This window comes from Macaca nemestrina, chromosome 16, assembly GCF_043159975.1.
Source record: "Macaca nemestrina isolate mMacNem1 chromosome 16, mMacNem.hap1, whole genome shotgun sequence".
Lineage (NCBI taxonomy): Eukaryota > Metazoa > Chordata > Mammalia > Primates > Cercopithecidae > Macaca > Macaca nemestrina.
In genome coordinates, this window is record NC_092140.1 from 73,850,440 (window position 1) to 73,873,321 (window position 22,882).

The following is a 22,882-nucleotide window of genomic DNA, read 5'->3' on the forward strand; positions in this document are numbered from 1 at the left end:
TATCCACAGCGTGAACAATCTGAAGCCCACTTTCTTCCTGTGTTCTCACTTCCCCTGCCTTAATAAGAACTCCATTGGTGTCCTCTAAAATAAATACTAAAATCTCCATAGAATAAAAATGTGATGTCTTTGATACAGTGAAGAATGGTTGCTTATAAAATCCTAAATTAAAACACGTTTTGTTTTGCTTCTTTTTATCAAGATACTGTTTGAAAAGAAAATGCTTACTTTAGAAAGCTCTTTCTCGAACTTCTGAGAAAGAACATGAGCTGTGAATTCCAAACGTTCCACTCTGTCCACGGGAAAGGTGGTGTCTGGCAGGAAAACAGAGCACTGGCAGGTCCCACGGTCATCCACGGAGCCGGTGACATTGGAAAACAACTGCAGATAATAACAAGTTGAACATCAGTAACAAGCTGGAATCTGAGCTTTTTGGCAACTGGAGTGACAGAAATTGGCTTGTCAAGAGTACTTACAGGCAAGTAAGTGGAGTCCAATACATAAATGAATAGAATCATAGAAACAAGCTAAAACAGTTTTGTTTTCACAGGTGGGGACCACACAGCGTTTAGCCACATCGCCGTACGAAAACCACTATGGTTTTCGTTGTACGAAAACCACTACGTCAGTGGACTTTCCCGAAAGGAAGATTCTCCATTCTGGAGTCTTAAAGGAGATTATTCCTATCTCTATGCAAGGAAAGGGAAATAAAGAAGCTATGAGAGTGCTAAGTTCGAATTTCAGTTCTAGCACTTGCTAGATGTGAAACCTCCTTAATTCTTAGTTCCTTCATCTGTAAAATAGAGATAACCTACTTCACAGGGTTATCCTCAGTGTTAACGGAGTAATGTGAGCCAAGTCTCTGGCACAGGGTAGGTGATCAGAAAATGTCACATTCTCTTTCCTTCTACTGCTCATTTTCTCTTCCTCACCTTCACCCCAACCCCAATCCAATTCCTTTTCATCAGAATGAGGGAATCACCAAGGATGCAGGCTACAATGAAAATATATGATGCAAATTCATATCCTCTCATCGCCTGGGAAATTGTAAATTAACATCCTTCAAAATGAGAGCCAGCCATTTGTTAGAAACTGAATAGCATATGAGCTTGAAGGTTTTGTGCAATTTTTTTAGTAAAAGTTTTTTTCCAGCTTACCATTTGCAGAAAAACTCATTTTAAAATATTTGATGTTTCTTTAAGATATTCAGACTCACACTTCAGTGCCACTGCATATTTTTAAATGACACGTTTGAAAGATCCTGTTTTTCTTTTGTCCCCTTTGAACTTCCCCAAGAGGATCCCAGCACAATTAACATTTTTTCATTACTACTGTTGCCTTACGGAGTAACCCTTGGCAGCCATTTTGCTGTGCCTTTTAATGATCTCATCTGAAGGCCAACCCAAAGCTCACCTGTGGAACATCAGCCTGAAGGGACTTTTTATGAACCGCTAAGGAGACAGCAATGGTCTTCAGAGCTAGAAGAGACTCTGGCCATGTCTCTCAAAGTTCAGGTCAGCCAGCTGCAGGTGGTGTCATGTGTCCTGTCATTTAATGGCCACCAACCTCCATGACGCCTGAACAAGCTGGGTCTAGATGCTTCTATAATGAAGACTTATTTTATCACTGGCCTCGGGGCCAATCAAGCCTTTTGCACCTAAGTTGTTTTTAATTTAATTTAAGTTTCAAGATGAGCAAAAAATATATATATGTGTGTGTATCCAAAAGTCTCTATATGTGTTTAGTCAAAATTTACGACCTTGACCTCAATTTTCTTTTCCAGTCACATCCCCACACGGGAAAGAGTTCAGGAGTAGGGAGGAGAAACAAGCAGATTTATGTCGAACATAGGGGTGGACAGCAGGATTTGAATAGGGCAAGGGTCATTGCCAGAGATGAATAAAGATTGGACAAGATACACCAGGAACCTATCAGAGAGGCCAGCTTCCCTTGACACCAGCTTTACTCATTTCTCCAAAGACAGAAAGACTCCAACTCAAGCATGCCAAGGCTTTTACAGAAAAGACCGACATATCACGGACTTTTGAAGAAATAGCTTATTATAATAACTGTCTAGCAAAAAAAAAAAAAAATCTTGCATTGCATTTTAACAAGGGGAGTTTAATTAGCTGCACAAAACAGCGTTGGGCCATTCTCAGAGTTCTCTGAGAAACTCTGCCAACTGAGAAAACAGTGGATACCATCAAGCAATCTCTAGACAGTCAACTAGGAACCACTAGCTAACAACTTTTAGTACTGAAGTTCACTTGAAAGACAGGCAAATACTTATGAGCCCTGCTGACAGCCATTCCACCGGTTTCTATTGAACATCTCTGTCCCAGTGCTATGGACTCCCCCAGCTTCCATCCTGCTTATCATCAGCCCAGCATGCTCAGCTGACATCAAAATGGTCCATAAGTTTGATCAGTGTCTCCCATTAGAGATATTTCTGCTCCTCGCATTCAAAGACAATGAAGCTAATGGTGATGAGTCTCTCTCTGCGGCGAATGCTCAAACTCCACGTGAATGAAGCCTGGGGGATGGGAGACAAAGACAAGCGCTTGTCCCCTCGGCCTTTGGAAGAATATGCGATTCCCCTTGTGTAGGGCAAATAGGACCCCGAGTTCCCCACAAGACACCTTATACTGGTAGGTTTTCACTAAGCATGTGTTCAATTAACATTTACTGATGTCTATACTATGCCAGGCTCTGGCTTTAGGGAGACGATTAAGACTCAGTTTCTGCCCAGGAATCAGGCCCGATTAAGACTCAGTTTCTGCCCAGGAATCAGGCCCACCGTCACTATGAAAGCCCTACTTGTTTTTTCAAACCAGCCTGATAGCCTGATGAGAACAAAACACGTGACTCGCTGCAGTTCCGACTATACCAGTTACTGTGTGGAGCAGAGCATTGAGCCTTTTCTAGTCTTGCGAATTGAGGACCCTGCAGAGGTCCCTCCTCAGGAGGCAGACGTCTGAGGCAGAGAGTACTCCGAGTGCTTACAACAGAAGGTGCAACTCACATTTAAGGTGATTTAAGGTTGCAATTGGCTCTAATTAGTAGCCAAGGCTAGGCGTCAGCAAAGATTCAAGGTATAAAATAATGGTACTCAACATTTTCAGAGTACAGAAAATGATATGTTTGGAACTTACTCAGTGACAGTTATAAAAGGGTTTTCCACCACCTTCCAAAGAGCTCGTCAAGCTGACAGCCAGCCCCAGAAAATTAGGTTGATAGTGAAATTGACTCCCAGTCCACTATAAAAAAAAGTTGGAGTTGTGATACTGACTCACCAGGGAGAGATAAGTAAAAAGGAAAATTAAAACCTCTAAGTACAATTTAACTACCATGTCTCATCTACTTTTAAATATTTGTCTTTTTACCAGACAATAGGCATTCTGGATTTCTCTGTTTCTTGATCTATATTTTCTATTATTATAGCTGATAGTCTTATCCAAATGCTGGTTTCTGATGGAGAAATATTGACGGAGCTTCATAATAAATGATTATTGTTAACCTCAGTCCAAAAAAGGGTGCTAGCCAATTCTGATCATCCCCAGAAATCACTGAGTATCACGGAATAAAATTATGTATCTGATTTCTGACTGCAAAGAATCCTTGTGCCTACTTATGATTCCCAAGACTCCCTCCTCTAAAAAATAAGCAATTTTCATCTATACTCCTTGGAAATATAGAAACCTGCATGTACAGACATGGTGAAGAGAATGGACAGACTAATTTTGAGCTATATAACTTGTTAGCTTAGTGACTTAAACTCAATGACTTCACCTTGTTAAGCCTCAGTTTTCACATCTCTAAAATGGGACTATTAATTTTACCTACCTCTTAGGCTTAAATAAGATAATATAGGCCAGGTGCGGTGGCTCATGCCTGTAATCTCAGCACTTTGGGAGGCTGAGGCAGGCAGATCACAAGGTCAGGAGTTCGAGACCAGCCTGACAACACAGTGAAACCCCGTCTCTACTAAAAATACAAAAATTAGCCAGGCATGGTGGCACGCACCTCTAATCCCAGCTACTCAGGAGGCTGAGGCAGGACAATCACTTGAACCTGGTAGGCAGAGGTTGCAGTGAGCCCACATGGTACCACTGCACTCCAGCCTGGGCAACAGAGTGAGACTCTGTCTCAAAAAACAAAAAAAAACAAACAAAAAACAAACAAACAAAAAAGATATGTATTATGTACTTAACCTAGTCCTGGCATGTATTAGACACACAGTAAATGTTATTGCTGCTGTTTCTATCTAGGCCCTATCCAAACCATTTGTTAATTATCAAATTTGTAATATTTGCATATTTCTGATGGTCAAAATGAAAACAAATAAAAGCCTTTTCCTCCTCTTTCTCCCATTTGCCCTTCCATTCAGACACGATCATGTAAGCAGCCACCTGACCTGTGAGTAAAGATCCTAGAGGTTGAGAGAGAGGAGCTTTGGCCCAGATAAGACTCCCCCACCCCAAGTTATACCTTAGTGAGAATAGCCTGGGAGGTTTGCAGAGTGGGGCTCTCGCAGAAAGGCGAATAACTGCTTCTTACCTCCTGACCCCTCATGCCCTCCAGCCTATTCTCCTTTCTTTAAAGGAGATCCAGAGGACCCATCCCCCAAGGAACTGGGCTCACTATGCCTTCTATGCACTTAGCCTAGCTATACCAGTCTCTTTGTAATGCATGACTTTTGGTTTTGTTTGTTGCTGCTGTTGTTTGGAGCTGGAAATGGCTCTGAAGATTCCCTATAAAGAAGATTGCAAAGAGTGAACACTCCCCTAGGGAAATGTCCCCTTGTAGTAACACTTTGCTAAAGACCAGTAACTCCCCTGCTTATTTCTGACACCCATCTACTTTACAAACCAGGCCAAGAGAAATGGTCAGGGCTTCAACTAGAGCACTGTGGCTCTCACTCCCTCAAGGGCTACTATTCACCATCCCAGGACCCTGCCAGGCAACAAATCAACTGGACAAACTTTCCTGGAGCTGCAACCCACAGATTCTTCTCCTAACAGTTCCCATCCTGGACTGTATATTAGAATCACCTGGGCAGAGGTTTTTTAAACTATCTGATTTCTATACATCTATGCAGGATTTTTTTAAGTACAGAACCCAGGCATCTGTACTTTTAGAGTCCCCCCGGCCACCCATCCTATTGTGCAGCCAGATTTGAGAATTCCTCTAAAGCATAGATTTTCTCAAAAGTCCCAGCTGGAGAACTGAGATGTCGTCTCTCTTGCTAACAATTTAATTATTATGCTGAGGCTTTAATTCATTTCCAGGGCACCTATAGTTAACACAAGGGGTCGTAAATCTTTTAGAGTGCCCAGGTCTAGCCATCCATGAAATTGTATTCAGGTCCCCAAAAGCAAGAGGAAGGGAATGAAGGCAGCTCATTCGGATTCTGGGGCCTCCTCACCTGGGACACAGAACCTCCGCTGCCTGAGCTGCCGTTGTAGCTGGAGCCCGACATGGAGCTGGAGCTGGAGCTGAAGCTGGAGCTGGAGTCAACACCTGGGAAGGTGCTGAAGCTGGGGCTAGGAACTGGGGGTCCCGCATCCCCCAAATGCCCTGCAGCCTGGCCGAGGAAGAACAGAAGGGCTAGGAGAAATGAGAGGCCGGGCTTCATCTTGTCCTCTTAGCTGGAGCCCAGCTCTGCACAGAGCCCAGGGGCTTCTTATAGGGCCCAGTGGGGATTTCCCCATGGCCAGCATGTAGGAAAAGAGGAAGTGGCCAGGGAACATGTGACCTGCCCCAGGAGGGTCAGGACACCCAGGAATCTGAGTCACAGCCCACACCGTGTCAGTGAGGCCCACTCTGTGAGCTGCCTTTGGATCCAGATATCCCCTGCCAAACATTAACTCCAATGTGCTTTGTAAAGCCCAGTATTTGGTTTCCCACTTGGTACTTCCTTGAAAGAGATGGGATTGAAGTAGTCTTTGTGGATGAGACAGAGTTTGGAGGCTCCAGGGAGGAAAAGCAACCCTCAGTCCTTTGCCTCACAGCACTTCTAATGTGGAAAGCACACTGCTTTCCACAGACAGGGCACTTGCCTTAGGGACTGTGGCTCTCCTTCCCATGTTACTGCACACTGCTTTCCACAGACAGGGAACTCGCCTTAGGGACTGTGGCTCTCCTTCCCATGTTACTGCACACTGCTTTCCACAGACAGGGAACTTGCCTTAGGGACTGTGGCTCTCCTCCAGGAGCGACTGAGCTTCCCTCTTCAGTTCCTACTGCCCAAGTTGTCCTTGACCTGTCCCTTACAGTGACTGTTTCTAGACAAAGCTAACAACCCCACTCTAAAGGAAAGATCAAGGACGTTTTGTTCACTGGCAAACCAGGTAGGACTCTGTCCTATCAAGCACTCACCACTGTATGCTTCATGTAGGGAAGAGAAAACACCCAAATAAACAAAGGGATCCCGATGACCCACTGCCTGCTCTCCCAGGCCAGGGCACTGCCTCAAACCCAGTCAAGGAGGACTCCAGGAGCAGTTTCTCCTCCAGAAAACTTAGTCTGACCTCTGTTACCCCTCAGCTTCTTGTGAGCCAGCCAGGCATTCAAGATCTCAAGCTTATTCTTCATAAAACTGAGAAATAGGATGCATTTTTCTCTTGCTCAGCAGCCCCGACCCTGGGCTCCAGGATCCATTTGCCCTGCTCAACATTTCACACACCTTTGTGGCCTCTGCCTTCTCCCCTGGAGAATGAAAAAGGCGTTAGTCTCAGTATTAAGACTCAGCTCTGGGCCGGGGATGCTGGCTCACACCTGTAATCCCAGCACTTTGGGAGACCAAGGTGGGAGGATGATTTGAACTCAAGAGTTTGAGACCAGTCTGGGCAACATGGTGAGACCCATTTTTTCTCTACAAAAAATGAAAAATGTAGCCAAGTGTGGTGGTATGCACCTGTAGTCCCAGCTACTTGGGAGGCTGAGGTGGGAGGATCACCTGAGCCCAGGAGGTTGAGGCTGTGGTGAGCCATGTTCACACCACTGCACTGCAGCCTGGGTGACAGAGTAAGACTGTCTAAAAAAAAAAAACAAAAACAAACAAAAAAGCTTTACACAATGAGTCAGTGGCTTTGGGCATGTCACTTAGCCCCTCTAGAGTTGTAACAATTCCTAAATTGTTTGAATTAAATGAAATACTGTATGGGAAGTTGCTTATAAGCTTTGACGTGCCATAAAAATGTCAGCTTTTTCATTGTTTAATTTCCTAAAGACTAGATCAATATGTAAAATTGTTGCGTTCAAAACAAGGACAGAAGGTTCATGCCCCACTCTGTCGTCATACCACCCCACCCTCCCCAGAAGCTCCACACAAACTCTTAGAATAAGCACAGTGCTAAGGTGACAAACAGGGTCTTAAACCCCTGGTACACTATTCAGAAACTGGGGTGGTGGGGAGGGGGAAGCAGGGACAGGAAAACCACAAATGGATGAATAGAGAGTGATGAAGAACAAATACGGAGAAATGTGGGCTGTAAAGTTCATTGTTCTCTGTGGGAAGCAATTCAGCCTTGGCCTCTTTGGTCAAATGTTCTAACCACTTAGATGCCCAGTCCAAGGCAGAAAATGTGTATAGAATGTATGAGAATGAAAACTGGGAGACGGTATCCATTATTCTAAGATTGAATGCTATGAATATGGACATAAGAAGGAAAGCGTATCTCTACCTTCCATCACAATTCCCGTTTTCCTCCCGATTCCCACCAAAGCAAAGGGCAAATTTGTTCTCATTTGCTAGTAGCCTCTGCATGTAGCTGTAATGAGCCTTCCTTTTACCTTTTTTCAAGGAGCATGTTGGTGCCCTGTCAGAAAGAAAATCTCATTAACAATAGTATAGCCTGTAGTCATGACTACCTTTAAGGGCTCCTATGGCCAATTCAGTAGAAGACCCCTTACCAGAGGGGTTGCAATGCTGCAGAAATAGGACAGCAGTTCTCCCAAGCACAAATGTGCCTTAGCCAGGGAAGAACCACCACCCACTGTGCTCGTAAGCTTCTTTGTTCTTGTATGGCTCCAGAGTTTCCAGAATAAAACTTTAATCTATTTGGTACCCTCAAATGCACAAAAGCATTGGTGATGCCTCAGTAATGAGATTATTAATAATAATGAGATTATTAATAAAAATAGTTTGATCAGTTTCCCTGCAAATACCTTTGTCCTAAGAAACAAGCAGCCTCCTTGTTATTTGACAGACTCAAAGACAGGAACAAAATTATCAGAGCTGCAAAGCAAAGAAAGTAAAGTGTATTATTTGTAAAAATGTGTTCTCTCCTGGGTTCCTTCTAGAGTAAGGGGTCACTGAAATTCAATTGAGTAATACAGCAAACTTCATTGACAGTTTGAAAGAAAATTACTGTTTATGCACTTCATTAGGGAACCTTCCCAAACCATACTTCTTGAACAGTTGCAACACACAAGGAAGACATCCGTGTAGATATAACTTTAATTTAATCCTCCTGTCATTAAAAATCGACCATACTGCTGCACTTTTGCAAGAGGTTGTCTACAGGGTATCTGGTGTATACGAAGATAACAGAGGCTGTGTTTAGTCTACAGATTGGCGATAGAGGCTTTTCATATCAGTTGACTACATCATCAACAACCCTCAAATTTCTATTAGTAATATCAATAATCGTGTGTATAAGTAATAATCAGCTGACCCCATTTATTTACCTTAGAAAGTCGTCCCTCAGTTAACAATGTGTATTAGGGCCTACTCTGTACAGAATACCAGGCTCTATGATGATAAGGAAAGAAGAAAGCATAATTTTTTCTTATGAAAATGCCTAGTCACTTATGGAAGGCAAGCCACTTCTACTAGGAATAAACACAAATTGAACACAAAACCAGTTAAATGAATACTGAGAAATGACTGGATAGACTCCGGTGACCCAAGGTGGGTTGAAGTGTGAAGAATTTGCCAGGTGCTGAGCTTCTTAGGGATGGAGACCATGGCTTCACTGATTTTCAATCTCCGGCACCTAGCCCAGTGCTCGGCATTTGGTGTCTAATAAATGTTTGTACACTGAGGAATATATTTAATAAATGAATGCATGCATGCATGAATGAGTGGATTGATTTAATAAGAATTGTGAAGGAAATTCTTAAATAACTATTGGAGAAAATACTTATTTTTTTAAAATTAGTGTTGAAGAAAAGGGAGTGATTTCCAAGCAAGAGAAATTATACAAGTAAAATAACATAGGCAACCCAAATTCTCTCTAGGGTCATGATTATGCCCTTGTACCTACAATCTCATGTAGCCCACTCTAGCAACTCATACTTGGATTCAAGTTCTTAAGGTTATTCCTCAGCCTGACCTGAACACCAAATCAACATTCTCACTCCCTAAGCATATCCTATATCAAGAACTACCTAACTTTTGCCATGTTATTTTGGTTTAGAAGATTAAAACCCCCAATTACAGAATTTTCAGCCAAATACTTATGTTTTCAATCTGCAGCAAAATCATTCCTGTTGACAAAATGCAGAACCAAACTAGTAAAAACGGCAACTAATGGAAACCAGAGCAAACATCTATGCAAATGCAGAAAGGCAACAATAACCAAAGGGTGAAAGGTAGCATATACTAATTTGGGAGAGAAAAGAGAAGCTTTATACCCTCCACAGAGAAAGTTTGGACTAATGAACTGTAACAGTGCCCAGAAGCATTTCCCCACCACCATCACAAGGGAGACACCAAACTTCAGGTTTATCTCTGGACCCCACTAGATGGAATCTGCCCAGAGACCTAGAACCAGACTGCCCTCTAAATTCCTCTTGCCATCTCCTGACTAAGCATTGAAGCACACCTTCACTTCACCTCAACATCAATACCCGGGTTTTTCATATCCCGTACCTCTTGGATATTGTAAATCACCCACAGGTTCCTCCAAGGCCAGGTGAGTTGGTTTCTGCAGCCAGAGGCAAAGAGCACCCTCTCCTTGCTCATCTGCCCCAATACAGAAGCCTTTGCCTGCCTCCCATCCAAACCACCTGAGTTCTGAGTGATACCTGTTATCTCCGTAGTTAGTTGTACGTGTCTAACCCCCACCCCTCTCGCTGTAAGAGGCAAACTCTTCCTACACCTATTGGACACTGTCACCCAGAAATTTTAAGTACGACCACTGCAACTATTTTAAGCATTTTCAAATTTAGTCATACCTCCTATTTTTCTGTTGCTGTTACTTCCTTGCCCAAATATTCTCAAACCGTGTTATGGACTAAATGTTTGTGTCTGCAAAATTCAAGATTGAAAAATCTTAAGCCCTAAGTGATGGAATCAGGAGGCAGGGCCTTTGGAAGGTGATTAGCTCATGAGGGTGGAGCCCTCGTAAGGGGAATTGGTGCCCTTATGAAAGGAACCCCAGGCAGCTTTTTTTGTCCTCTTTCCTCCATGTGAGGAAAAGCCGACCGTCTATAGCCTGGAAGAAGCTCTTCACTAGAACTCGGCCGTGTTGACATCCTGATCTCAGAATTCCATGTTCCAGAACTATCTGAAATAAATGTATGTTGTTAATAAGCCACCTAATCTATGGCATTTTGTGACAGGAGCCCAAACTAAGATACCAGGCAAATGCTAAACCCCAGGTGGGTGTCAGAATTCTGCGCTTAATACTTCGGGGCAAATCAATGGAGTGAGAAGGGCAAAGAGTCCAAAGAGTCCAAATTACTAAGCAAAACTATTAAACCTACCAACTTCCCAAGTGACTAAGTGCAAAAGCACAGCAAGACCTGAACTTTACAATATGGCAGCCACTAGCCCTGTATGGCTATTGAACACTTGAAATGCAGCTAGTCTGAATTGAGATGTGTTTTAAGTAGAAAATATACACAGGATTTTTTTTAATGTCGTATAAAAGAAAAGAAGGTAAAATATCTCATTAATAATTTTTATATCGATCACAGGTTGAAATGGTAATATTTTAGATACAGTTAAAATATTTTATTAAAATTAATTTCACTTGTCTCTCTTTTTTAATGTGGCTGCTATAGAAAAATTTTAATTCCATTTGTGGCTTCCATTATGTTTCTATCGCACAGTGCTACACAGAGCACATAGCACGATTAGCCATGATGGAGACGCTCCTGGAGGTTGCCAGAACATCGGAAGTTGTACCAAATGTCTCTTCCCACTCACAGGAGGTTAGCTAACCAGGTGGGTTGCTGTCATTGGATTTCAAACTTAATATTTCTTCACAAATGTTAAATGTTACAGAAGTTCTCTCTAAGGAACCTCAAGATGAAATTAGACACGCTTTACTCCTTATATTAAAAAGTTTATCAAATGAGAGAAATGAAAAATATGTCAGTGCTAGTTGGGACAAAGTGAAGGAATTATGAATTTCACTTATGAAAAATTTTCACAAAGTGAAAAATTACCTCTGCAAGAGTAACCACATGGTGCTTTACTTGAGCCCATGTTTTCAAAAAGCAAGAGATTTCACATAAATTTCTATGTTTGAGGTCCCTTTGTTAGAGAAAGAAATATCTCATAACACCAGGCCTACATTCCCCATGATCTCAGTGAGCTGGAGTGACAGCAGAGGCCCCTTTGAGTAGCACATGCTCTCCAGTTTGCCACAGTCCCCATCATCCACACCTGGTCTCCTGTTCTTTTAGGTACATGACCTGTCTAGCCTTTATAAGCCCTTGGGTATGCAATTATTGTTTTAAGATTTCAACTTTGAAAAATGAGCTTTTCAGAAGCAAAGAAAATTTAAAGGTAAAAAGAATGTAGCAATTAGGATATTGCATTTCCCCCCTTTTCATCAGAAGAACAGCATAATGTTAAAATGTATTACCAAGGATAACATGCCATGTCACTAAACTTGGATTTATGAGTTCTGGAAAATAATCAGAACATAATGAAATGAATTTTGAAACTGCTATTTAAATGGAACAAAATTTAATGAATCATTAAATGAAGCAATGGCCAAACATGTGCAGGAAATTTATGCAAATAAATTTCATAAAACTACCAAATAACTCAACCTCATCTATGATCGTTTAAACATAATTGAAGCTGGCTCTTGCTTTGTCCGTCCTGGTCCTTCCTTAGTGCTTCTTACTTCACCCGCTATGAGTTATTGGTATGAGTTGGCCGCTGTGGGGCACAGAGCAAAATGAAAATGTGGGGCCTTTGTTCAAAAATGATGAAGAATGTTAAAACAGTGATAGCGAAGCATTAAACCAAGTGTGAGGCCCTTCTAAAGGTGGGGACCTGTGTGACTCACAGATGGCACATCCATGAAGCCAGCCCTAACTGCAAGGGGGATCTAATCAGTTCTGGGGGGCTAAGAAAGTCTTCCAGCAAAAGGGAAAGAAATTTCAAAATGAGACTTGAAACATGATTTTCTCATCTGTATAATCTAAAACTGGGCTTCGCAGCATCATGGTGGAAGAGGTACCCTCTGAGCTGTCACTCGTGCCTGTTAAGCAGCATTTGGCAACCTACTGCTGAAACCTCGAGGATCCAGAAATATTGGCATGAGAGAGCCTGAGGCTTCTCTAATTGAGTCTCATGTTTAAGAATTTTGCACTTCTATTGCCATGAAGTTTCAAACTTCCTGATGACAAATAAATCTTGCTATTGTGCTGAGAGTTAATGACTATTGCTTTTATATCATTGTGAAAATATTTAATGAGAAGTTTACACAATGATTTTAAAATATACATTTGTAAAACATTAGCCTGAATGTTTTTAGTTTGTGGCTTACTTAGAAGCCTCTTTTGGTAACCAGACCAAACAGACCTAACACAAGTGGTCTACACCCTATCTTGACCCAGCGTTCTTACCCCCTCCGCAAGTCAAACACTTTAGTTATGCTATACCTGTGCTGGGTTAAGTTTTATTTTGTATGTGTATGTGTATGTCTGTGCGTGTCTCTGTGTGTGTGTATGTGTGTATTGTGTATGTGTGTATATGTGTGAATATTTGGTTTGGTTTCGGGTCTTGCTGAGCTCTCAATTCCTTCATGTAGTGGAGAAAAGAAGAAGAACAATGCTTATTTTCTAGGACTGTTCATTTATTTACAAATACTTAATGAGCTTGCCCTGTAGGTAAGGCTGTTCTAGGTGTTGGGGGACACAGCAATGGAAATAAAAACCATTGCCCTCATGCATCTGACAGTTTAATTGAGACAGATGATTGATGATATAAATTAAGCAAAATATATAGTATGTTAGATGGCATTAAGTACCATGGGAAAAAAAAATACATAGGAAAGGGGAGTAGGGAAAAGTAGGTATCAGGGGTTGCCTGTTTAAGTAGGGTGGTCAGAGAAGTTATCAGTGAAAAGGAGACATTTGAGTAAAAGGTATAAAGGGGAAAAGGGAGAAAGACGTGAGGCTCTCTGAAGAGAAATCATCCAGAGAAAAGCAAATGCAAAACTGCAAGACAGACATGTCACCTAGAACTGAATGACAAAGCAAGGAGGCCAGTATGGCTGGTATGGAACAAAGTGGAGGAGAATAGTCTGAGGTCAGGGGAGTGCCACATTGCATAGGGCCTCTAAGGTCCTATGCAATGGTCCTGGAAGGATTTTGGTTTTACTCTGGCTATGTGGCAGCTGGTTGAGTAAAGGAGCAACATGATCCCATTCTTATTTTAACAGGATCACTCTGAGAGCTCTGTTGAGATCAGAATGTGCTGAGTAAGAGCAAAAATGGGAAACCAGCATGGAGACTTCTAAGATAATCCAGGCAGGAGATGATGGCAGTTCACACCAGGGTGACAGCAGTAGAAACTATGAGACATGGCCACATTCAGGATGAGACGATGTTAGAGGCTGTGAAGAAAGACAAGACCCAGATACTCTGAGGTGTTTGCTCTTAGCAAGAGGAAGAATGAGGTTGGCATTAAATGAAAAGGAGAAGACCACAGAAGGAAGCCCAGGGCATCAGTTTGGGAATGTAAAGTTGGAGATGTTTTTAGACAACCAGGTGGAGGTAGTATGTTGGTAGTTGGATATATGAAACTGGAATTAAGAGGAGAGATCTAGGCTCTTGAAAACTCTTTAGGAATTGTTAGCTTATTAATGATATTTAAAACCATGAGACTCAGTGAAATCACCAGTGAAGTGAGTATAGCTAAAGAAGACAAGACATCTGAGATCTGAGGCCTAGGAGGCTCCAGGATTAAAAGTCAGGGAAATAGCCGGGCATGGTGGCTCACATCTGTAATCCCAGCACTTTGGGAGGCTGAGACGGGAGGGTCAGCAGGAGAGTAGCTTGAGCTAAGGAGTTCTGGACCAGTCTGGGTTATGTAGTGAGAGCCCATCTCTACAAAAAATTAAAAATTAGCCAGGCATGGTGGTGTGACCCTGTAGTCCCAGGAGGGACTGAGTTGGGAGAATTGCTTGAGCCCAGGAGGTAGAGGCTGCAGTGAGCAAGGATCATGCCACTGTACTCCAGCCCGGGTGACACAGTGAGACCCTGTCTCAAAAAAAAAAAAAGGTGGGGAGGAACGTGGAGCTAACAGCCAAGGAGATGGAGAGGAACTGCCAGTGGGGTCAGAGAAAAGCCAGGCATGCATGACGTCCTTGAAGCCAAATGAGAAAAGAGTTTCAAGTAGGAGAGAGCAATCAACTGTGTCAAATGACTCAATTGGGTCAAATGAGATGAGAAGACTGAGAATGACAATGGGACTTAGCAACATTGTGCATCATGGAAACCTTTCATGAGAGTTGTGTCAACAGAGTGGTGGGCCTGGAGGCACAATTTAGGGGGATTAATGAAGAGTCAGAAGAAATAAATTGAAGACAGCAAGTGTACACATCTCTGAGAAGAGTTTTGTTAAAAAGGGGACTGAAAGTATGGACCAAATGAGATACTGTGTGTGAAAGCATTTTGGAAATTGTAAAAGCACTCTGTAAATGCTGAGTATAATTGTAAGATCTGAGACCTGTTGTATACTAAAAATATGGCTTTCAAAATGTCAACCAGACTCAAGAATTTCTGTGCCCAGTTAGAGCTGTAGCATCTCCAGAAAACTGTGTTTTCACTGCACCCATAGCTGTTCCAAGTAATCACTAAATCCTCAGGAAATCAGAGTTCAAAGACTCCTAATAGTGATAAGCAGTCTCCTAAACTCCTCCTTCCAACCTGCCTACACAATGACTCCATAAAGCACAGAATGAGGAAAAAGCCAAAGTTCTACACACAAAGGAAAGGTACAGTTACTGTTTAAGAAAAGGGTTCTTTGTTCTTTTGTGGTTGCAGAGCTTTCCTTGAAAAAGTCTCAAGCTAATCAGTCTATCTTGCTTGATTACAGAATCAAAATATTACAAAACGAGAAATTTCCAGTAAGAAATGTGTCCTCACCTAGTGCCAGTAAGAATGAACACCCCTTACGGCATCATGGGATGTTGCAATTGATCAAAATGAGCATCTGTTCTGTTCAGTTTAGAATGTCATGTTAATATTTTATTCCTGGAAATATGGACACAGGTGCACAAGGTTCCTGCAAGTCAGAGTCCATAGGCTTAAAGTAGGGTGTTCCATCCCAGGTTACTCCAACTCTAAGGGACTCGTGTCTACAGACCACTGATAGCCAGGCTGCCCAGCTCTAAGCACTGAGCATGAGCGGGCTGTGGGGTCATATTTGGAGCAAAGCAACATGAGCTGAGCCTGAGGTGGGAAGACAGTCACCTACCCTTTCACACAGATCCATCTACCAGTTTGTTCATTAAGCAGATGTGCCAGGCACTACACTCCATACCAGTGCAGCCTAACAGAAACATAGTGTGAGTCATAAATGCAAGCCTTATATGTGATTTTAAATTTTAGATTTCTAGTCAACACATTCAAAAGATTAAAATGAAACAGGTAAAATTAATAATACGCTTTATTTAACATAGTGTGTATGCCCTAAGACATCACTCCAACAAGTAGTCAATATAAAAAGTGATGAACAAGAATGTAAAATTATTTTACATTTTTTTGGTACAGAGTCTTTGAAATCCAGTGTGGATTTGACACTTCCAGCACATTTCAATTCAGAGTAGCCATATTTCAAGTGCCCAATAGCCACCTGTAGCTAGGGGTGACCCTGCTAGACAGTACAATTCTAGGCACGAGGATTCTACAGGAACAAACCACATGTCTTGCCTTCTAAAAGTGGACAGACCCTATGAGGTAAAGACGACTCAGATAAGTAAACAGGGCATTAGAATCGCACCCAAATCAAGTTCATACCCTGCAAGAAAGTAGCCCCCAACCAATTCTGAGCAGGAGGGGGTCCGAAGGGCTGCTTCAGGAAGTGAAGACTTAGCAGAGCCCCCCAAAAGTAAGTAAGAGTCTAAGGGATTGAGTGGCAGAAAGGGGTCAGGAAAGCCATGGAGACAGAGGAGCAGTCCTGGGAATAAGGGAGAATAGAGTATATTCTGGGAGCTTCAAGGCATTCATTTTTGCCAGACCACAGAGTTTCAAGAGGTGAATAAAAACAAAGGCCTCAAGGTAAAGCTTGACCAGACCACGAAGTGCATTGTGAGCCATAATGAGAAGGCTGTGTCTCCTCCTGAGGGTGTTGGGAGTCCTGAGAGAGTGCTGAGTCGGGGTTCTTGGTTGCCTGCTTTTCTAAGCCTGTCTACTCCAGCCCAGTCTGTCACAGTGAGGAATGGAGGCCCATAGAAGTGAAGAATGGAGCCCCATAGAAGTCGGATTCCCAGCTGGCTAGTGGCAGAGCTGAGGCCAGAACTCTGATCGTGGTCATGATCTCTCAAGGCCCTTCCACTGCCCGCGTGCCAGAAGCTAACTGTGTCAGAGCAGAAGGGGAAGCACCATTGCTCCACACAACAGATGGAGGTAACACAGCTGATCACACCAGGAGGTGAGGCAAGAGGATCAGGAACTAAGCCTTGGGGGGGGAAAAGGGAGAAGTGTGGTCGTCCCAGAGGGCAAGCAGGCAGCCAGGGCTCTGCTCACCTGCCTGAGCCCAGGGTGTGGTTAAAGGGAGAAGTCCCATCTCTGGTGAGAAGGGAAAGTGCAAGCAAGAGCAAGGCCCTCAGCCTGGGACCTGCTGGCTGCAACTCCAGGCCTCCTCTGGAAATGGGGATAGGGCAGCCTGCATAGAAATTCAGCAAGTGAGACAATTTGCCTGGAACGCACTCATGTTTGTTTTAATATAAAAATATCATTTATAATAGAGACAACTGGAAGATGCACCTCATTTATCCTGTGGCTTTCCACACTCTTCGGCACAGTGGGGTAAGACTACCCCAGTCTGAGGGGCTCAGTTCGGCTGCCCTGTGAGATGAGCAGAGCTTCTTGAGCCCTTCTCAGGGTCAGAAAGGTTATGTGGTTTCTCTAATGACACCCAGGATGTTGGCGGAGAAGTGAAGGTTAGGGTCCATGTCTTCTGTCTCCTTATCCTCCAGAGGGTTAGGACCACACCATCAACATCATCACTTGGCTGTTCCACCACTATCCCTTAGCGCCTTTGAGTGTGGGTCTGTTTATAACTACAGGGCTAGCCTTTTATATGCAAATATTCCCAGGAAGGGTCCAACCTTGAGATATCATTCATTAATAGAGATTAAATAAAATCAGGAATGAAATCCAGAAAAGGTTGATGACCAGGCGCCAGAATGGCAGCCCAGGAGGGCATTAAGCGGCTCTGAGGGCAGAAGGAGGTGTGAAAGCCAGCTTTGCCCTCTATACCAAGCTTCCTGGAACCATACAGCAAACATTAACTGAGTGCTGAAGGTATATAAGGCACTATGCCACACCCTGTGGGGTACATAAAGAAGCATAAGGAATGTCTCTGCCCTCTCAGTGCTTAAAATCTAGCTGGAGAGTATCAGTTTTCCATTGCCACTGTAACAAATCACCACAAAATTAGGGGTTGAAATCAATGCAAATTTTTAATCTTACAGTTAGGGAGGTCAGAAGTCTGGCACAGATCTCAGTGGGCCAAAATCAAGGTGTTGCCATGGCTGCGTTCCTTCCCCACTGAGAAAGAGTCTCTAAAGGAGCATCCATTCAATGCCTTTTCCAGCTAGAGACCACCCACATTCCTTGGCTTGTGACCCCTTCCTCCGTCTTCGCAGCCAGTATGGCTGGTAGCACCTCTCACATCACACCACTCTGACACTGACTCTTCTGCCTCCCTCCTCCACTGTGATGACACCGGGTCCACACGGATAATCCAGGATTATCTCCTCATCTCAAAGCCAGCTGATTAGCAGCCTCAATTCCATCTGCAACTTAATTCCCCTTTGCGTGTAACATAATATAGCCACAGGTTCCAGGGACTCAGAAGTGGACATCATTGGGGGAGGAGAGAGAGTTGACCCTATTCTGTCTACCACAGGAAGGCTGAATATTCAGATACAAAATTAACTCTAGTACAAGGTAAGAGCCACATGGTTAAGTGCAGTGGAGTTCAAGAAGGGAAAGATCACTTCCGGCTGGGATCAGCCATCCGGAAAAGCTCTGCAAGACAATGGGCTGGTGGCATGCAGGAAATACCAGGATGGCCTGTGAGAGGAGGGGCTGGAGCTCTGTGATTCCCCTGTGTCTGTCCAGCTCTAAAGCGCTATGTCCCATAGAAGCAGCACCAGCAAACATGGCAGGCATGGAAAAGGCAGAAGTGCAACTGAGGACGCCTGGAAAATCATGGATTCTCCACTGAGCTGAGTGGCTGGGGATACGTCCTGGAGGGCTTGGGATGGCAGGCCAGCTAATGATGCTTTGTCCCCTAGGCACTGAGCAGCAATTGAAGGTTGACCCTAAAAAGGCATCAGATGATGAGGAAGGGAATCTGGAGATGGAGAGGGACGAGGCAGGAAGGGCAGTCAACACTGTCAGCGCTCTAGACAGAGCTACGCAGGGAGAGTAAAAGGGTGGTGGCAAGGGACCTGGGAAGAGGGGCGGCACATGGGGATCCTGCAGGTGGAAGAAAGAGGACTGGCGACTGGTGGGTTGGGGAGAGCTGGGCAAGGACAGTGGCACAATGATGGCAGGAGAAAAGAGGATGTTTTTAGGAGCAGGAGTCTGAGGCACCGGCCAGAAGCCTATGAGAAATGGTCCCACTGGCTAGTGGAAATGCAGGTTGGGCCTGGGATAACGTTGGAATGGCAGGAGGTATGGGAGGAAATAAGATCTGTGATGAAAAGTAATGTAATAAAGGACAGGAGGATACAGCCTTGGGTGATAGCCTACTTAGGGTCTGGAAGAGGAAAGAAGGCACTGAAGGAGATGAAGACACACCCCCACAGGCAGCCCCACTGGAGCAGAGAGCTTCATTGGTGCCTTATCAAGAGGGTGCAATGTGGGAAATTGATAACCACAATGCTTATCAGCAACTAGTCTATCAGGGACCAGCAGCTCACAGAGAACAAGAGGTCCCCAAGAGGTGAGAGCAGGTGGGTCAAGGGTGACAGCAACTTAGCTGGGACTCTGCCAAGGAGGACAAGTTCCCACAAGTTCCTGCAGCACCGTTACTCCCCAGGGCCAATCAGGAGGACTGCTCTCCCTTACAGGGGCTTCCTCAAAGGATGCAGGAGGGGGCTGAAGCCAGCCTGTTTTGAGAACTGCCCTGAGCCTGCCTGGCTGAGGCAGGGCCCCTTCCCAGTTTCCCCACAGAGCCTCTGATTGCTGTTCTGTAACATCTCTTGGGCAACTACATATGTCCACAGTCTCTGGCACAATGTCCCATGTGTAACAGAGAAGCCACGCTTGCAAAGACAGATGGAAGGAGGGGACAAAGTTGCTCAGAATATTTCCAGCATGGTCTTTCCCACATGCAAAACTATGCTATGGTGGGAAAAAAAAAAAAAAAAAAAAAAATGCATTGTCCCATTACATAAAATTCAACAAAAGAAAATGCAAAACACATGTCTGGTGCTAGGAGTTAGAATAGAGGTGGGGCTTGGGGCTAGGGAGAGGGGACCAGCACAGCAACAGGAGGGAGGTTTCTGGGAGTGCTGATGCTCTACCTCCCAGTCTGGGGTTGGTTACATAAGGAGGCTCATAATGAATTTGGTGAAAACGCACTGAGCTGCAGTTTTACGGTTTGTGCATTTTCTGCACGTATGTAATACTTTTATTAAAAAGTGGGCCAGGCACTGTGGCTCACACCTGTAATCCTAGCACTTTGGGAGGCCAAGGCGGGTGGATCACAAGGTCAGGAGTTCAAGACCAGCCTGACCAACATGGTAAAACCCCATCTCTACTAAAAATACAAAAATTAGTCGGGCTTAATGGCGCACGCCTGTAATCCCAGCTACTTAGGAGGCTGAGGCAGGAGAATGGTTTGAACCCAGTAGGCAGGGGTTGCAGTGAGCCAAGATTGTGCCACTGCACTCCAGCCTGGGAAACAGAGCGAGACTCCATCCCTAAATAAATAAATAAATAAATAAATATAAAAATTTTGTTTAAAAAAGTGTACTTTTAAATGCTGTTGTAAGAGAGGGCCCTGCATATCTGCATGGGAGGTCAGGACAGCTGGATAGAAAGACAAGAAGTGATGGCCAAAAAAAAAAAAAGTGGGGGGCGGGGCGCTGGGTGCAGTGGCTTATGCCTATAATCCCAGCACTTTGGGAGGCCGAGATGGGTAGATCACCTGAGTCAGGAGTTCAAGACCAGCCTGGCCTACATGGTGAAAACCCATCTCTACTAAAAAAAATACCAAAAAAAATTAGCCAGGCGTGGTGGTAGGTGCCTGTAGTCCCAGCTACTCAGGAGGCTGAGGTGGTTGAACCCAGAGGCAGAGGTTGCAGTGAGCCGAGATCATGCCATTGCACTCCAGCCTGGGTGACAGGGTGAGACTCTGTCTCAAAAAAAAAAAAAAAAAAAAAAAATAGAGAGAAAAGGAAAAGCACAGGGAAAAAAAAACCAAACCCCGGCCATACTGCAAGGGCCACATGTAGCTTTTCTCCAAAGGAGGGAATCTGGTTGACAGAAGAAATCACCAATTAACCAAGCTCACAATGCATTGTCAGTGGTGGGGCAGGCACACCTGAGAGCCCACTGCTTGTCATGTGAAGAAAGCATCACAGACTCCACAGTAAGCAGGACAAGTGGTCTCTGCAATGGTCAATTTCATGTGTCAACTTGGCTAGACCATGGTGTCCATTTGTTTGGTCAGACACAATCTGGGTGTTTCTGTGAAGGCATTTTAAAAATGTGATTAACATTTACAATCAGTTGAATTTAAAGCAGATTATCCTCCATAATACACACGGGTCAGTTGAAGGCCTTAGTTTCCTGAAAAAAGAAGAAATTCTACCACCAGATAGCAACAAAGACATTCTGCCTGAGTTTTCAACCTTCAGAGGTAATACTGCAACGTCAACTCTTACAGAATTGCCAACTTGCTCTAAAGATTTTGGACTTGCCAGAACCCACAATTATGTGAGCCAATTCCTTGTGTATGTATGTGTGCGTGTGTTGTGTGTACATATTCAAGTGGTTCTGTTTCTCTGGAGAACCCAAATACAATTCCTAATAGGCTGTTCCCCCAGAAGCCCAGATCATCTTTCTCAGGCCTCCCATGAAAGCAAACAAGGTGGGAAAGCACTTCAGTTTAAGGGCTGCAGCCTCAAGTCAGGAGCTCTTCTTTAGGAGAAAAGAAATCCCCAGCCAGTCCAGGGATCTAAATGCTGGCTTTTACCTCTTTACGCTTATTTCAGCTAATGTCACCAGGCACACTCTAGCTGGCACCAGTGTGAAAAAGGGGAAGTACTGCGAAAAGGAAATATTGAGAGAAACCTGCATATTTCCAGTTTCTTCTGCTAGGGTTGCTTATGTGACTTTTTCAGAGAGTCCCCAGAAACTCCAAATAAACAGCCACATTGCTGAACCCACCTAAACTCTGACCCAGTTAGATACAGCAGAGGAAGTGGATGAAACAAACACGAATGTTTGCGGGTGCTTTAATCTTCTCCAAACACGGAAATATTGTTGAGATGTTTTATCTTCCATTGCACACAGAGGAGATTAAAAAGCTGTGATAAACAGCATGCTCTCTGGGAGGGAATGCCATATATAGGACAATACATAATTTCCTGCTTCTGGTACCATTTGGGATAATTGTTCTGGTAACGTGAAAACAGGAGGAATATTAATTTAAGATTAAAGCACAATTATAAGCTCTGTCATACTGTTAATTTATTTTAAATGTTCCTCTGAATAATTCCACCTTTGCAAGATGGAATAAGCATACAATTAAAAACTGCATTAAATAAATGAATAACTAATTAATGAATAAAAAGAACTCTGAAAATAAAATGGGTCATGCAAATTCTAAACAATAACTTTAACAATAGGCCAGATCTTAATCCTTCAGACCTTTGAAAGAACAGTATTGGGGTGCAGATAGATAGCATCTCTCTGTAAATTCTGATCTGGAATTCCTGTGTTCTCTGTTCACATACTGCCCAGGGATAGCTTTAGGTACAGGCATTGCAGGGAACTGAGGTGCTGCAGAGCAAGGCATAATTGACTAACCTGAACATCACACTACCTCTCCACCTTTATTACCAATGCCTCTCCCATAATGCCTGCAATTCTACACTTTCCTTTATCCTCCAGCCAGAAGTTCTACCAGGGTGATTCTTCCATGGATTAGGAATTCAGCTGGAAAATGCAAATATTTCCATGGGGGAAATATTCCTGTAAGGGTTAAAGATCGATGGTTCATTAGCATATTGATAATGAATTCCGCTAAACAGATTGCTTTCCTCCCAACACCTAATTGAGGCCAGCCTCTTTGGGGGAGTGGGATGAGGAAGAGAGGAGTGGTCATTTTGCATTAAAGGGGAATAGTAGGCTGAGAATGGTGGAACTGCTTGAGTGTGGCCTGGAGTAGAGGTATTCTGAGAGCCCAAGGAGCCTGAGAGCATTAAAATTCCATAATGAG

General features: G+C 43.7%; 1 protein-coding gene across 4 annotated transcripts in view; it reads right to left on the bottom strand.

Annotated features, from left to right (window-relative positions):
• LOC105485606 (olfactomedin 4) overlaps window positions 1-22,882 on the bottom strand; it is a 74,229-nt gene that overhangs the window by 17,313 nt on the left and 34,034 nt on the right. For 2 of the 4 annotated variants that reach the window (XM_071081271.1, XM_071081274.1), the window contains exon 2: window positions 229-381. In XM_071081271.1, coding sequence (XP_070937372.1) covers window positions 229-381 — 153 coding nt within the window. Of the gene's footprint in view, window positions 1-228; window positions 382-476; window positions 534-5,425; window positions 5,657-22,882 lie in introns of those variants that run through there. The other 2 variants (XM_011747945.2, XM_024794008.2) reach the window with 2 other exon arrangements.